This window comes from Falco biarmicus, chromosome 15 (assembly GCF_023638135.1).
Source record: "Falco biarmicus isolate bFalBia1 chromosome 15, bFalBia1.pri, whole genome shotgun sequence".
Classification (NCBI taxonomy): Eukaryota; Metazoa; Chordata; class Aves; order Falconiformes; family Falconidae; genus Falco; species Falco biarmicus.
In genome coordinates, this window is record NC_079302.1 from 2,217,205 (window position 1) to 2,232,907 (window position 15,703).

Sequence of the window (15,703 nt, forward strand, 5' to 3'; positions counted from 1 at the left end):
CCCTCCCAGGCTGCAGGCTCCTTCTCAGCCATTTTAAATGCTCATTCTTGCTCCCGCTGCTCGCTTAATGCTTGGTCTTGGGGGGGGAAATACCAAGCCCAGCAGAGCGGCACCTGTTGAAGTTTCCCACAGCAGCGGGTTGTCAGCCAGGAGACGGGTATTTCTGTGCCAGTTGGCAACAGCTTCCCTCTCCCTGCATTACAGCAAAACGCTGCAGTGTTGCTGTAACTCACCTTGAGGAAGGATGAGCAGGTCTGATAGCAGCTGCTTGCCCTCTCCCCAGCTCCTGGCCACGTGTGAAGAACTTGACCCAGCACTGAGAGCCACCCTCCTGCACGCCTCGAGGCCTGCTGTGGCCATGGAGCTGGAGGAAGAGCTGGTCCTGTTCTGAGTGACGGGCAGAACACCCGGGCTAGGACGGAGGGACAGACAAGGTGCTACCTTTCACCACTGCTGTTTCTTTCAAATTACTTTGTAAATAATTTATTACAAGCATAACCATGAAGCTCTTGTTACAATAAAAAGTAGGTTACAAATTTCAGTTTAGACTTGCTTTGGGAGTTGTAATGTTTTGTTTTTTTCCAAAACAAAGTGTTTACTTAAAATTGCTCCACTGTCCTACATACCCTTAGAGCCACCTGAGGGCACTTCTGTACAGGCAGCAGCTTGTGCAGGCAGGGAACAGTTGTGGCCAACTCTGTTTCTACAATGGTGTGCGTGGGGAGAAGGGGGACCACGAAGGGGTGCTGCCGAACATCCATTCCCCTGGGATTAGACAGACTCTTAGTACAACACTGCTGAATCAGACGTGAGCATGGAGAATCACAGCATGATAACAAGCTTTTTCTGAGCAAGCTGAAGCTAATTCCACTGAGTTCTTTGGGAGACTAAAACGTAGATTAAAAAATCTCCACTCTGCTATAAGGTTTCTACAGGGCTGGACTGGGAAAGCTTCCCCGTCCCCCTCAGGTGGGCTCCTGCTGCGCAGTCACTTCTGGCTTTACCACCTGACTTTCCGAAGTCCCTGAAGTATTTAGGAGGAGAATGGGCTCTGGCTCCAGTGGCTTGGCTTTGTCCTGAGTCTGGGTCAGAGGGTGCACCATGGACATGTGGACATTAAGGTTATGGGCCTTCTCAAAGCGCTTCCCGCACTGGTCACAGGCAAACTCCAGCTCCGTCTCAGCTTTGTGTTTGGTCATGTGGTACTTGAGTGATGCTCGCTGTCGGCACTGGAAACCACAGATTTCACACCTGCGAAGGCAAAGTGGGGTGTCGGCACCAAGTCCAAGGACCCAGTCATGGCGTCTGCCCTTTGTCACACTGAATAAGCCCAAGAGGGGATGAGTATAGCCTCAGAGCTGCTCACTCACAGCATCTCCCACAACTACCCCAGCCACACAACACGACTCTGCTCCTCAGGCCTGCAGCCCATCACCGGTAGCCGAGCAACTGCCTGCTAAACTCTGAACAACAGGAATGGAAGGAGGCACAAGACTTGCTCAGCAATGGGAAGCTCCAGAGCTGAAGCATGCATGCAGATGGACATTTAAAACAGTTCAGCCAGGACGCTGCCTGCCGCAGGCAGGCTTTGTATCGCAGAACTGCTCTGTGCTAAGGGCAGTGACTGCGGGAGCTCAGCACAGCTTCACCACCCCTCCTATCCCTTTTCTTAGCTACAAACAGATGGTCAGTGTGCACTTACTGCAAAGGCTTTGCTCCCGAGTGCCGCATCTGATGGACCGAGAGGTGTTTCCGTTGCTTAAATGTCTGCCCACATTCATCACAGATATAATTACGTACCTCTGCAATGGAAAAAGGGAAAGAGTCATTGATTCTGCCAATTTCTTAGTACATGAAACACACACACAGCTGCCCACGCCTGCCAGCGGAGTCTGAATTCCTCCCCTGCCTCATATCCTCCACGTGATGGCTTGTTGCAGGTTTACAGGCAAGACAGACTGTTCTGCACCCCACGCAGAGTCTTGCCACGGCACCTACAAGCCTTGTGCAGCGAAGTGCTGGGTGCCTGTGCTGCCCATCGCCTGCTGGGACACACCTGTGTGAATGAGTTTCACATGACGCTGCAGGTACCGGTCAATCATGAACACCTTGTTGCAGCCAGGATGAGGACAGGGCCTCTCCCGAACCTCTTCGTGATGCTCTTTGATGTGTTTCTGTAAAGAAAGGACAGAGCTTCTAACCACAGGGCTGCAGCTTCCCCACTGGAAAAAAACTTGGATCTCCCCAAAAACAAGACCCCCATCTTGGCAGGCTCACGCATCAGTGCTGCTTCACTGTAAAAAAACAGACTTGCATCCCAATCTACTCCTGGCAGCAGGGGCTTTAACAGGACACAGCAGAGCTTGTTCCAAGAGCTGCCACCGAGCCAGCAGCCCACTTCCAGAACAGGAGCATGAGAGCCAGAGCAGTTCCTGTTGTGTTTGGGAGTGCAGAAAAAGGCCTTGGACTCTCAGCAGACTGTTCAGTGGCTCGCTGCCTCCTGCAGAGTGAGGCGATGAATTAAACCTGTCACGGAGCCTCTCTTCATACGGAAATGGCTCTGTGGTACTCCAAGCTACAGTTTCAGGACAGGAACTCACCTTCATGCCATCTGCCCCTCTGTAGACAGCCGTGCATCCCTGGTAAGGACACTTGTAAATGGTAGGCAGCTCCTCCCTGCAAAGCAGAGGCCTGCTGTCAGCCAGCGTGCCGAGCGCCGGGCTGTCACCCAGCTTCCACCTGCTCCTTATTACCTTTCACATTTGATTTTTTTTTTCCAGCCTGGCTTAGGCCCTGGCTTCTTCCTTATTTTGGGCTCTTCTGCCTTCTTTGCTTCTTTGCTGTCGCTTTTCTTGCCAGAAACCCTTCCAAAGAAGATGAAAGAAGACAGACAGTGGTTTAATACTTGATCTTGGGTTTTAGCCCTCTCAGCTAATCGCCCCCGAGCGTTACACCGGGTCTGACAGCTCAGCCCGATGTGTGACGTGGCAAAGCAGGAGCACGCACACAGTCATGCAAGCGCAGTAACTAGGGCCAAGCCTGGGGGTGAGGGAGGTGGCCCAGCTTCAACCCGATGGGGAGCTCGGGGAACACAGGGGCTGGGGTGACAAAATGACCTCCAGGCAGGAACACATAAGAAACACGTAGGGAACAGAGACCATAAAGCAAAGCAATCGCGATGGCCCAGCGGAGCCCACCACAGTGCACACACAGCAGAGGCGGGCACCAGCCCCCCCCCCCCCATCCACAGAGAGCTCTGCTCACCGCGCAGGAAGCCTCTTACTTCTTTTCGGGGTAAGGCTCGAAGGAGTCATCTGAAGATTGCACATTTCTCTTCTCATTTTCATCATCACTCAAGAAGTCCCTGAGAGAGAGAAGATGCACTTTACTGACACAGCACCGGGCTGGCACTTCAGCAGCAGCATCCGCAGCAGCAATGTGTGTTCTTCACTCTCAGCGCATCCATCTCCCCCACACCACGGCACGGCAGCAGAGGCTCCACGTGTGCTCCTCCCCCATAATCTCCCCAAGCAAACACAGCACTGGGGAACACAGCAAATAGCAAAATCAGGTCCTTTTAGGACTAGATGTCTGTAAGAATAATTGAACCACTGTCAGGAGAACAAAAGACTGGCTGTTACTGAAAAGATCTATTCATTGTTGAGGGATGTTGCCACCGCTTTCTATGCTGGGAAAATAATTTTGTAGAGCAAGAACATCATATAGTTGTCTGGCGCAGGTTAATTAAGCTGCAGGTCACTCCGTATTTCCTCATACGTAGCAGCCACATAGGCTTGGGTTTTTCTTTTTCCTCCTTTTAAGTCCTAAGCCATACAAGAAGCAATTAATCCTGAAGCCAGGAAACAGGCAATAAATTGTTGTGGCACTTTGGATATGACAGCTGACAGATTGAGCTGACACACTGAAATAAGCCTGCACTCAGCCGTTTGGTACTTTAAACACAGAAAGACTGCACTCAATTACCAGTTATTTACATTATTCACTTTAAATACCTATGGTTGAAGGATTTAGCCAAATCTTTGATCATGGAGACTACTAAGCTGCCAGTGTCCCTCCTCTTCCCGGGAGCAAACAGGGCGATTTCTCTGAGTGCCGCCTCTTGCCTGCGTTCTCACACCGACCGCTCTTCTGGAGCGGCCGCAAAGGGGATTGCTCTGAGGCTGAGGGGCTGGAGCAGCAGCATCCAGGACCAAGCAAGCCCCCACTGCCCCCTGCATGACTCCTTCCCCAGAGCAGAGAGGGGGGAATGAAACAGGACCTGGTTTGCTGGAAGCAGCCAGAGAGCACACACGTGTGCAAACACACACACGCCGCTGTGCAAACCACCACCCGCAGCAGCAGAGGCGGCAAGGAGGGGAGTTCAGCGCGTCAGCAGCGTGAGCTTTGTCACAGCTGCCACAGAGCCTGCGCCTCTGACACTGGTTCCAAGAGGCCTTGAGGGCCAGGTCACTCGTGGAGAAAAGAGCTCTCCGAGGCAGGTCATTTCATACTCGCAAAGAAGACATTTACGCTATTTTAAACCCACTCTTCTCTCACCCCTCAGAAAGGTCACTGAACTCGTCTTTTACCCGCTCATCCGACGTTGCAGACAGAACCTGCTTCCCACTCAACTGTCCTAGGGAATGAAGGAGAACACGGTGCGTTACAAGGAAAAGCAGCAAGAACAAGCCAGCGGAGACAGCTGCTGAGAAGGAACCAGCCCCTCCAGGTTCACTCAGCGTGGCTCATACCGCCTGAAAATATGTGCTCCACAACAAGTTAATGATTATTTAAAACCAAACTCCATGTCTCGTGCTCAGAGACTGCTCTTCCTGCGCCCTAGGGATGGGAAAGCCTTCAACCTGCAGTTGCCACAAGCATCTTTTGGTTTCCCCAAGACTCCTGCTTTGTAACTGAAAGACTTTTCCCCACATATGTCCCAGCTGCTGTTCCTCTTTCCAGCAGCGGACACCTGCAGCTGTCAGAGCTAAACACAGCCTGATTCTGTAACTCAAAATCTCTGTTAATTCCTCTCTTCTGGAAGCAGCATTTCATGGGGGCTCAGCAGTAAACCCAAGTTAACTCAGCCCACAGCAAGCCCGCCCAGAGACTTCCCTTTGCGGACAGCAGGGCTCCTGCTGCTTGGCATCAGCTGCAGCGGGGCAGGGGAAACCCCTCCATGCTGGCATATGGAGAGGGTTTGGGTTCAGCAGAAACACACGTCTGGCAAATGTGGTGCAGGAGAAGCAGCAACCGTTCTGCACCACTCAGGAGGCACACATTACCCAGGACAGCAGCCTCCCGCCAGCCAGGCGCAGCCTGCTAAGGAACAGCCAGCTCTCACCGCGCCATCTGAGGGGGAAACAGCGCACTGGCTGAGGAGACCGGCTCTTTCTGGGTGATGTGGTCAGCCAAACCCGCATTCCCCCTTCCCCTCTGCAAGGCTCAGCATCCCTGGTCAGAGGCAATTCTCTGGGCAACCGGCAGTCCCCAGCTGGGGTCCGCGTCCTCCCTGAGGAGCGGCAGTCTCCAAGGAGGGGTCCCAGTCCCATCGTTGCTCCCTGGGCCAGCTCTCCAGCTCCTTGCCCTTTCCCAGAGGCCTGCGGGGAGGTCAGAAGGCAAATCCCTTACCTGTGACACTGCTCAGTGGTGACACGGGCTGCAACAGGGCTTTCTCCTGTATGGAGGCCATGCTGTCCAGTTGCAAGTGAGATGAATCCCTGTCCTGCGGCAGCTCATTCTCCACGTTCAGTGGCACCGATGTGGTCCCTTTGTTTGCGGGCTGCTGGCAAGGAGTTGTCCTTACTGGAGCATGCTGGGGTTTGGGAGCAGAAACAGCCTCAGCATTGTCTGCGCCTGCCCCGTTGTCAGTCAAGTGCTGCGCCGTGCTCTTGTTCCATTCCCGTTTGACAGACAAGGCATTGTCGACAAGCACCGTGCTACAGTCCGAATCTGTATCCATGACATAGTCGTGCCCATCCCCACAGCCCCAGACAGCGCGGATGATGCCGCAGTACTCGGAGGAGAGCACGCTCTGCAGGCTGGGCACCGACGTACAGCTCCCGGCGTGCGTGTGCGTCCACGTCACCAGGCTGTGCAGGCACTGGGGGCTGGAGGTGATCAGGTCCACTGTGGGAGGGGAGAGGCAGCACGCACACAGTCAGTGCCCTGGGCCAGCAAAGGGCACTGCCAGCTGCGGGGAGAGACAGGGAAAGACCCGCTCCCCCCACCCAGGGAGGGGACAGGGCTGCGGACCCGCTCCCCCCAAGGCCACACTGCACCATAAGGCAGGTGGGAGACACCCAGATGGACCGGGGGGGGGGGCAGTCCCATTGACTGCCAGCACTGTGAATTTTGCAGCTGAAAGTAAATTTCCAATCACCCCCAGTGTCTGCAGCAGCGGGGGTGGGCCTGGCACTGCCACCAAAGCCCGCTCTGCCTGCTCTCCGCACCCTCCACGTGAGCCCACACCAGTTCTGCTCCGCTCAGGGAGGCCAATGCCAGTGAGGATCCTCCTGGGGAGCTGGAGGGGAGAGCTCCTGGCCCAGGGAAGAGGGGGAATTGTAAGCAGCCAGACTAGGGCACGGCTGCGTGGAGGGACACAGGAACCGCCCTGCCGGGTGGTCGCTCCTCAACACCCGTAAAGCCCAGTGCTTTGCTGATGGTATCACTGAAAGCAAAGAGAAGTGGCTCTGGGAGCAGGGACTCACCCAGGCAGGAGGCACCTCCATCTGCACCCGGCTGGGCCTGGGCCGCGCCGCTCCTGCAAAAGCCAGAACAGCACAGTGGGGTCTCAGGGGTCATGGAGGGACCCGGCATCAACACGGGGCAATTTATCGCTCCTGATAGCTCCCGGGAAGAAAGAAGTGCAACGTACTTTCCTTTTGACTTCACATGGCCTGTGGGAGACGCATTCACCCTCTGGATAAATGTCCTGAGGACGCTGCGGCATTTGTAGAACTGGGCATGGCACTTCTTGCAGACGAACTGGGGGAGCGCGGGGTCCTGCCGCACCGCCACGCCGACCAGCCGCTGGAAGTCGGTGAAGAAGACCTGATCCACACGTCGCTGCTTCTCCGAGTTCTCCCCCATGACAGGCACCTTCCCGAAGGCATTGCGCAGGCTCCTGGAGGAGAACTTCCCGTGGCAGAGGCGACAATACCCAGTGCTCAGGGCTCTGCCGATTCCTGCCAGAGAAGGACCGAAGACTGGGTGCCTGCTGCGAGAGTATGGCAGCTGGCTATGGCCCGAAGGAAGATGTTCCCATTCCCCTTCCCTCGCTCTAGGCTGCCTCCAGAGCCCTGGCTTCAGCATGAGCACAGAAAAGCCAGGTAGGAAGAGAGACACCTTCCCCTTGACCCTCCCCTGCCGACTGGGGCACCACTGACCCTAAAATCAGCCTTTCTGGGAACCTCCTTTGAGCTGTAGCACATCCCGGGGCTCGCTCACATACGCTTGTGCTTTTGCCAAGACTGTCCCTCAGCTTAAGTAGTTCTTCTCCCTCCCCAGCGTTTATCTCCCAAGTATTTATAGCCAGCCCTCGGCTGCCACAAGCCTGAGCCGCCCCGGTGCTCACAGCCCAACCGAGCCGCCATTTCTCAGCCGCCTCGATGGTGCCCTGCAGCAGCGCAGGGAGCTGGGGGTGCGGGGCTCCTGTTCGGGGAGCGAGGCCAACCCGGAGCAGCGGGGCAGGATGCAAAGCATTCCCATTCCTGTGGCATCCCTACTCTGCAGAGCACGGCTGCATCCCTCTGCTGCGCCCTGACCGCCTGCCAGCATGAGGAAAACTCCCGGCTCCAGCCTCCTCCCGGCCCTGATGCAACACAGCTGTGCTCCAAACCCTCTGGGCCGCCCGCCGGGACAGGGAGGGAGCAGGGTCCTGCCTGCAGCCCCCACCAGCCCCCCCGCCATCGCCGAGACCACACAAATGGCTTTCAGAGCCCTTTGGGGTGCAGCTGCACACTGGGGACTGGTGGGGCCAGCCAGCAGAGCCCCCGGCGAGGGCACAGAAGCAAGGAGGAGCAGGAACCGTGGGGGTGAGCGCTTTGGAGGGCTCAAAGCTGCCCTCCCTGATTTTAAGCCCAGCAGGGGCAGGAGGGACAGCCACCCCCCCCAGCCTGGAGGGACATGCAGGCACTGCGGCCCCTGCCACCAGTGCTTTGCCCTCAGACACCCAACTCTGAGCCGTTTGAGGTGCAAAACTTATCTCCTGCACCCAGCCACACCGGCAGTGACGCGCTTGGCTATCGGCTGCCGCCACACCGGGGGACAGTGGCAGAGCCCCCCAGGATGGAGGGGAGGGTCAGCTCCCATCACTGTCCCCCGGGCTCTTCCCCCGTGGTGCTGCCGAAGCTCCCCCTTACCTCATCGGTCACCAACACCGGGAGCCCCAGCACTTTCCGGGGGAGGATGCTCTATGCAAACAGCCAAACCCAGGTCCTAGCATGGGGCAGAGCCGGAGAGCCCGGGGGGGAAGAGCTGGGGGGGGCGGAGAACTCGGGGGGGGGGCGGGGGCAGAGCCCGGGGGAGCAGCGCCCCGGAAAGACCGCGGGGGGTGGGCTGCTCCCCGGCAGAGCACAGAGCCCCCGGTGCCCGGCAGCACACGCCCACCGGCACCCACTCACCAGCCTGCCCCGGGAGGCGGCCCCCGGTGCCCCGGGGGGCTGCGTGCCCGCGGTGCCCGGTGCCCCCCGCAGCGGCTCCGTGACCCCACCCGCGGGCACGGCCAGGCGGGGGTCCGGGCCGCCGCGTCCCAGCCCCACGGGGCACAGCGCCCCCCCCGGGCTGCTCCCTCGCCCCACTCGGGCCGGGCCTCACCTGCCTCCGGGGCCCCGCCGAGGGCGGCGGGCCGTGTCCAGGCGGCGGCCGCTGGGGCCCACCCCGCGGGGGCCTCGAGCCGCGCCGCCGCCGCCTCGGTCCCGCGGGCCGCCGGACCGGGCCGTCGCCGGGGCTCGGGGGCCGCCGCGCTGGGGCCGCCCGCGGCCGCCAGGAACCGGCCGCGCCGATCGCGCTTCATCGCCGCCGCCGCCGCGGGCCCGGCCCGCCCCGCCCCGCCCGGCGCAGCGCCCCCCGCCGGCCGGGAGGACCCCGCCGCCGGTCCGGCCCCGCCGCGCTCCGCCGGTGCCGCGGGCCCGATCGCGCCGTTCCGGGCGGCGGCCGCCGCCATGGCCGCTGCGGGCGGCGAGGGCCCCGCGGGGCCTCCCTGGGCGGGCCGGGCCCTGCAGAGCGCCATGAGGGCGGCCAGCGGCGCCCTGGAGATGGACAGCGCCGGGCGGCCGCGGGTGAGCGCGGAGCGGGCCGGGACCCTGGGGGCACCGGGAGGGCCGGGGGGTGCCCCGAGGTCCCGGGCAGGCTGCGGGGTCTGGCGGTCCCCGGGCCGCCTCCCCCGAGCCCGACACCCCCAGGCAAGGGCCCGATCCTGCCCCCCCGCAGGGCCCGGCGGGCTGCAGGGGTCTCACCGGTGCTACCGGGGTTGCGGGCCCCGCCCCCCCGGCTGCCCCCCTCCTGCCAGCGGGGCTGGGGCTGCCCGGGAGGGCCGCGGCTCACCCCTCCCCTCTGGCAGGAGGCCTACGTGGAGTACCTGAAGAGCATCGCCTTCATCGCTCAGGCCCTGCAGGAAGAGGCGGCGGGGACAGGTAGGGCAGGACCGCAGCCCCCCGCAGCCCCCCTGCGCCTCCTGGCCCTGCGGGGCTGGCACAGCCGTGGTCAGCGGGTGCCCTGCAGGTGGCCCTGACACCCGGCATGTCCCCCCAGACGGGAGTGAGGTGGTCACCCCCGACACCCCCAAGATGCTGAAGCTGGCCGAGCAGTGCCTGGAGAGAGTCAAGTCCATCGCAGCAGCGCTGGGTGAGCGAGGGGTCCTGGGGTCCCGCTGTGGGGAGCCGGCCCCCCCCCCGGGGCCAGGTTGGTGGGGGGGCACAGCTGACTCCTCTCTCATTCCCTCCCCAGGGAAAGCCCAGGCAAAACCGGCTGTGCAGGAGCGGGGTGGGGGCCCCGCGCCCCTCCCCCGGCACCGCAGGGTCTTCTCGGACGAGGGGGGGAAGCTCTCTCCTTTCCTGCCGCCGGAGATCTTCCAGAAGCTGCAGATTGCTGAGGCGCAGAGCACACGGAAGTACGGGGGCTCGGGGGGACACGGGGGGCTGGCATCTGCCCCACGCCTGCCCAGAGAGGCCGTGGGGCTGGGGTGGGTCATCCCCAGGCTCCCGCTCTGCTGGGGGGCACGGCGGCGAAGAGGCCCCAGCGCGTGTCATGGTGGGTGCTGAGGGCTGGTCCCCGGCAGGGAGCTGACGCCGCTGGAGGAGGCATCTCTGCAGAACCAGAAGCTGAAGGCCGCCTACGAGGCACGGGTGGCGCGGCTGAACCCCAGCCAGGCCCTGCAGAAGACCTCCCTGGCAAGTGGGGAGCCCCGCTGGGTGGGAGGCTGGGGCGAGAGGACTGCTGCTGGCTGGGAGGGGAGGTGGTCCCCGCGGTGCCTGGGGGACCCTCTGCTCCATGCCTGCCACACTGGCGGCCGCAGGTTTTGGGCAGGTGACCCCAACATGCTGCCTGCTTCGCAGACACTGTCCCTGCAGCGGCAGATGATGGAGAACTTGGTGATCGCCAAGGCTCGGGAGGAGACTGTATCCTTCCCGGCAGCAGAGAGCTCAAAGCGCCGGGCTCCGGCACAGCCCCACGTGCTGCCCAGGCGCCGGTGCCCTGTCCCTGCGCCGCAGCCATCCCACGCAGGCTTTTGGGGTCCCGGTCCTGTCCTGCAACCGGCTGATCAGGGGGATGGAGGTGGGAGAAGGGCTGATCCCGGCCCCCAGGCTGCCATGGCTGTGCTGGGGCAGCGGGTTGTGCCAGGGTGGTGGGCGAGTGGTGCCAGCTGGGTGCCGCTGCGGTGCGGGGCCCCCAGAGCCTTAACTCTGCCGTGGCCCAGCTGCAGCGGAAAATGGAGGAGCGGCGGCTGCGGCTGCAGGAGGCTGCCAACAGGTGAGCGGGGATGTCACAGCCAGGACCCGGGGGCTGTCACAGCCAGGACCCCGGGGTCGCGCTGGCAGGTGCCCTCACCCAGGACCGTTGCATCACCAGGAGGTTCTCCAGCAGCGTGGCCCTCACGCCTGAGGAGCAGGAGCAGAGAGCTCTCTACGCTGCCATCCTCGAGTACGAGCAGGACCATGTGAGTACGCGCTGGAGGCTGCTGCTGTGGGTGCCGTGGGGATAGAGGACCATGCTGTGGGTGCAGGATACGTGCTGTCCTTGGGTGCCGTGGAGCAAGAGGCCTTGGCACCCCTGGGTGCTGCTGGGGCAGGGTGCTGTGCCATTCCCAGGCGGAGTGGGGGCTGGATGCTGTGCCATGGGACAGGGTGCTATTCTGTTCCCTGGCACTGTGGGGGCAGGAGGCTGTGCCGTGGGGCAGGGTGCCACGCCATCCCCACTGACCAGCTGTGGATGCTCACCAGGACTGGCCGAGGCAGTGGAAGGCCAGGCTGAAGCGGAGCCCGGCGGACCTCTCCCTGGTGTCGGGGCTCTTCTCCTGCCTCCTCAGGTAGTGCCGGGGTGGGAAGGGGCTCTGCCACAGCTGCTTGCTTGTGCCCCCTGCCCACCCCCTCCCTCTGCTTCCAGCTTCCCCGAGCACCCCATCGCCCAGCTCCTGCGGCAGCTGCAGTGTGCGGTGTACGCCCGCCTGTACTCGGCCATCAGCCAGGGCACCGCCGACACCGCGCCCGCCTCCCCCACCAGCCTCTCCTTCCTCTCGCTGGATGCGGGGGGCTCGCTGCTCACCGAGCCAGGGGGCCACCGGCTCCGGGCCTCCCGCAGTCTCCACTGCATGTTCTCAGTGCCCGAGCATGGCACAGCCGGGCTACGGCACAGCCTGTCCAGCATGCCCCTCACCGATGGCAGCCCCGGCACCCCCAAGGCAGAGGGTGGCTGGCCGGGGCCGGCGGCAGCCCCCCAGACCCCCCGGGAGAGCTCCTTCGAGGACCTGGAGCGGTTCCTGGCATCGCCCGAGGGTTGGGCCCCCGGGGAGCCCCCGGCCGGCCCCGCGAAGGAGATGGCACTGCCGGAGCAGCTGAAGGGCATCGTGCGGGACATCCACAACGCCATTGGTGAGCAACAGCTGCCGGGGTCGGGGGGACCCGCGGGGGCCAGGAAGGGGGTCTCCCCAGCCATGGGCTCTGTGGGGTGGGGAGGAGGGGCCCCCTGCACGCCATTGCTTTAGCTGGGGTGAGCTCGGGGTGCAGGGTGGGGAGGATGGGGGGAGTCTCACGTGCACCCGTCAAACACGCTGCGTAACTTGTCCCTTCCCAGACAGGCTGCTGTCCCTGACGCTGCTGGCCTTCGAGGGGCTCAGCACTGCCGCCAGCAAGGACCAGTGCCTGGCCTGCCTGGAGGAGGCCTTCTTCCCGCCGCTCTGGGCCCCACTGCTGGCCCTCTACAGGTACCACGGGCCCTGAGCTGGGCCGAGCCAGGCCCCCCCGGCCCCTGCCCCAGCAGCCCCTCGCCTCTCTGCCCGCAGGATTGTGCACCGGCCCCGCGAAGCAGCCCTGGCCCGGAGCATGGAGCAGCACCGGCACGCCAGCCCCGCCGACATGGGGCTGTCATCCCGGCTCTTCCCGCCAGCCCCTGGCTGCCCTGCGTACGGCTCCGCCATCGAGGACCTGCGGCTCATCCCGCTAGAAACCTGTCCTCGCAGAAAGCTGGAGTGCATCGGTGCGTAGTCGGGGGCTCTGGGCTGACAGGGGGGTCAGGGGGGTGGCAGGGTGATGCTCAGCACCTGCTCTGTGCCACAGTGCGAGCCCTGCGCGGCATCTGTGAGTGTGCCGAGGAGTACTGCGGTGCCCGGGACAGCCGGACCCCCACCTCTGCCGCCATGTGAGTATGGGGGGCACAGTGGGGAGCGGGGTGCTGGGGTGCCGGTGTGGGGCTGGGGGTTCCCGTGGCCACCGTGGCTGATGGTTCCTGTTGCCAGCAGTGGGGCGGATGACCTGCTGCCCATCCTGTCCTACGTGGTGCTGCAGACAGGGCTGCCGCAGCTGCTGCCCGAGTGCGCCGCCCTGGAGGAGTTCATCCACGAGGGGTAGGCGCCGGGGGTGCTGGGCCACATGGGCACCCCGGGGGGGGCACTGTCCCCGGAGCTGGAGGCGTGGGGATGGGAGCTGGATCAGAGTGTGGAGTGTGGCTGCTGTGGGCGCAGGGCTGCGGTGGGTGGCTGTGGCGGGTGGCTGTGGCGGGTGGCTGTGGCGGTGTCCCAACCCTGGCAGTGTCCTGGCCGCAGCGGTGGGGTGACTGTGGTGGTGTCCTGGCCATGGTGGTGGTGGTGTCCCTACCTTGGAGGTAGCATGGCCATAGCAGTGTCCCAGCCGTGGTGGTAGCAGTGTCCTGGCCATGACAGTACGGTGGCCATGATGGTGTCCCAGCCATGATGCTGTGGTGGCCATGGCAGTGTCCTGTGTCCTGCCTATGATGGTGTGGTGCCATGGCAGTGTCCCTGCTGTGATGGTGGCGGTGTCCCAACCATGGTGGTGCAGTGGCTGTGGCAGCGTCCCAGTCTGTGACAGTGGCAGTATCTCAGTGGTGCTGGCGTAGTGGCTGTAGTGGTGTCCTAGCCATGGTAGCATCGCAGCCATGGTGGTGGCAGCATCCCAGCCGTGGCAATGCAGTGGCTGTGGCAGTATCCTGGCCATGGCAGCATCCCAGCCGTGGCACTGTGGTGGCCGTGTCGGTGTCCCTGCGACGGTGTTGGCGGTGTGTGGTGCAGGTACCTGATCGGGGAGGAGGGGTACTGCCTGACGTCCCTGCAGAGCGCCCTGTCCTACGTGGAGTCCCTGCAGTGAGGCGGCAGCGGGGGACCCTCTCCCCGCCACCCACGGCCAGGTACTGCGCCCGTTCCCGCGGCAGGGGGGTCCCCGTGGCCGGCGGACGTGTCGCCGGGGGTTGCCGCAGGGGGTGCCACAGGGGGGTGCCGCTGGAGGTGCCCCCACTCCCGTCCTCCAGGGGGCGATGTCGACGCGGGGTCAACCCCGCCCGGGAGGCCACGCCCCTTCGATGTGACGGCGGCGGCGGGTGGCGCGGCGCGGGAAGCGGAAGGGGCGCCGGGACGGGACGGAGGGGAGCGGGGGGCTCACGCCGCTGCACCCGCAGGATGTGCGCGGGCTCGGCGCTGCGGCAGGAGTGCGGGCAGCTGTACCGGCAGCAGTACCGGCAGCAGTACCGGCGCTGCCTTGAGCGGGCGCTGCGGCAGGGCCAGGCCGGGGCCTGCTCCGACGCGTCGCTCGGCCAGCGGCTGCGGCGGGAGCCGGCGCTGCTGGCGGCCCTGCAGGAGGACGCCCCCGCCGTGCTGGCCGGCGCGCTGCGGGGCCGCGGGGACCCGGGGCCGGCGCTGCGGGGGCTGGCCCGCGCCTTCGCCCTGCTGGAGCTGGCGGCCGCCAACCTCTACCTCTTCCCCTGGCGCAGGGAGTTCGGCGCCGTCCAGGTGAGCAGGCGCTGCCGGCCGGTGCCCGCGGCGGGGGGCGCCCCGGGGTGCCGGCCCCAGCTGTGCCCCTGTTCTCCTTGCAGACCTTCTCCGGCGCCTACGTGCACCTGCTGCGCCCGGCGCTCCCTGAAGCCGACTTGGTGCGGAGCTTTGCCCGGCTGGGCTACCGACGCGACGGCCACCGCCTGGTCCTCTCCCGGCTGCCCCCCGCGCCCGAGCTGCTCGCGGCCGCCTGCGGCTTCTTCGCCTGCCGGTTGGAGTGCGAGATCCTGGCGGAGGTGGTGCTGCGGCTGCAGCCGCGCCGGCTGCGCGCTGAGGAGCTGCTGGAAGCACGGCGGCTGGCGGGGGACCTGGAGGCCTGCGTGGAGATGCTGCAGCAGCTGGGGACCCAGTCCCAGGCGGCTGCCAACTGCGGTGACGGTGTGGATCTCTACCGGGAGATGCTGGCCAGCTCCGAGGACTCGGAGGGAGAGGATGCAGCCCCCCCAGTGCTGTGGAGGGACCTTGGCAACCCACGAGGCGCTGGGGACGTACCTGGGAGGGGCTGGGACCGCTGCGGAGATGGTGAGCTTGGGCAGGAGCCAGTGTCCTCCGCAAGCAACCCGGACCCGGACACCTCCTCTCACCTCTACCTGGACCAGGAGCTCAGCAGGGCTGGCAGCCCGCTCTCTGCCCTAGCCATGGGGAGCCAAGAACCCCAGACACCAGGGGAGCCCCAGGATTTGCCGCCTGCCGCCCCCCAGGAAGCCCCTGAGCTGCCCTGCTACCAGCTGCACTCCTGCCTGCGCCAGGGCGCGCTGCCCTCCTACTGCTGCACGACCTGCCAGCAGCTGCACACTGGTGCCTGCGCGGCTGGGCAGGCTTGCCGCACCCGCCACCACGGGCAGGAGCTGCGCAGCAAGAGGCAGCAGCGGCTCTGGCTGCAGCGGACAGAGGTGGACATGCTGCTGGCAGAAGGCTCCAGGCCCTGGTCCTAGCACCCTGGGGTGCTGGCTGTTCCCATCCCTCCCCACTTGGGAGGGGATGGGGACAACCACCGCTCGGCCCAAGAGACACCAGACTTGCTGTGCCGGGGGGCAGCGGTGCCTGTGCCACGCTCTGCTTTGGCCCTGGGGCGGTAGGAGCCTGTCTGGCCCCTGCTCCAGCCCCGGCGCTCCTGCTGTAAACGGCTCAGTACATCTCAGTAAAGCATGGCTGCCTCGCAGTGTGGTGGTCTCATTCTGCCCTGCTGAGGGGGGGGTCGGGGGA

At 63.9% G+C, this 15,703-nt stretch overlaps 4 protein-coding genes across 11 annotated transcripts in view; 3 read left to right on the plus strand and 1 right to left on the minus strand.

Moving 5' to 3' along the window:
* FANCA (FA complementation group A) overlaps positions 1-553 on the plus strand; it is a 37,119-nt gene extending 36,566 nt beyond the window's left edge. For all 4 annotated transcript variants that reach the window (XM_056360212.1, XM_056360213.1, XM_056360214.1 and 1 more), the window contains exon 43: positions 284-553. In XM_056360212.1, the coding sequence (XP_056216187.1) occupies positions 284-391 (108 nt within the window). In that variant the 3' untranslated portion in view covers positions 392-553. The remainder of the gene's footprint in view (positions 1-283) is intronic.
* Positions 439-8,444, minus strand: ZNF276 (zinc finger protein 276). 2 transcript variants are annotated; one of them, XM_056360222.1, is made up of 11 exons: positions 8,364-8,444; positions 6,878-7,187; positions 6,711-6,763; positions 5,632-6,129; positions 4,558-4,636; positions 3,284-3,364; positions 2,754-2,864; positions 2,601-2,676; positions 2,057-2,174; positions 1,703-1,802; positions 439-1,251 (listed from the first exon to the last, which is right to left on the minus strand). In XM_056360222.1, exons 2-11 carry the CDS (start codon positions 7,090-7,092, stop codon positions 966-968), a joined length of 1,617 nt encoding a protein of 538 aa, XP_056216197.1. In that variant the 5' UTR covers positions 7,093-7,187; positions 8,364-8,444; the 3' UTR covers positions 439-965. The 2 variants fall into 2 exon arrangements, with proteins under 2 accessions (XP_056216197.1, XP_056216196.1); XM_056360221.1 differs by lacking the exon at positions 8,364-8,444 and having other exon boundaries at positions 6,878-8,339.
* Positions 8,445-9,072: 628 nt separating this feature from the next.
* VPS9D1 (VPS9 domain containing 1) lies at positions 9,073-14,270 on the plus strand. Of its 4 annotated transcripts, none has more exons than XM_056360217.1 (16): positions 9,073-9,281; positions 9,563-9,635; positions 9,724-9,846; positions 9,949-10,111; positions 10,280-10,391; positions 10,557-10,619; positions 10,919-10,971; positions 11,071-11,158; positions 11,442-11,527; positions 11,605-12,089; positions 12,292-12,421; positions 12,500-12,693; positions 12,774-12,855; positions 12,953-13,060; positions 13,742-13,857; positions 14,125-14,270. In XM_056360217.1, exons 1-15 carry the CDS (start codon positions 9,165-9,167, stop codon positions 13,815-13,817), a joined length of 1,953 nt encoding a protein of 650 aa, XP_056216192.1. In that variant the 5' UTR covers positions 9,073-9,164; the 3' UTR covers positions 13,818-13,857; positions 14,125-14,270. The 4 variants fall into 4 exon arrangements, with proteins under 4 accessions (XP_056216192.1, XP_056216193.1, XP_056216194.1 ...); XM_056360218.1 differs by having other exon boundaries at positions 9,074-9,281; positions 12,956-13,060; XM_056360219.1 differs by having other exon boundaries at positions 9,074-9,281; positions 9,754-9,846.
* SPATA2L (spermatogenesis associated 2 like) lies at positions 13,987-15,659 on the plus strand. Its single transcript, XM_056360224.1, has 2 exons — positions 13,987-14,455; positions 14,539-15,659. The coding sequence occupies exons 1-2, from the start codon at positions 14,126-14,128 to the stop codon at positions 15,430-15,432; spliced, it is 1,224 nt and encodes a 407-aa protein (XP_056216199.1). The 5' UTR covers positions 13,987-14,125; the 3' UTR covers positions 15,433-15,659.
* The last annotated feature ends 44 nt before the right edge of the window (positions 15,660-15,703 follow it).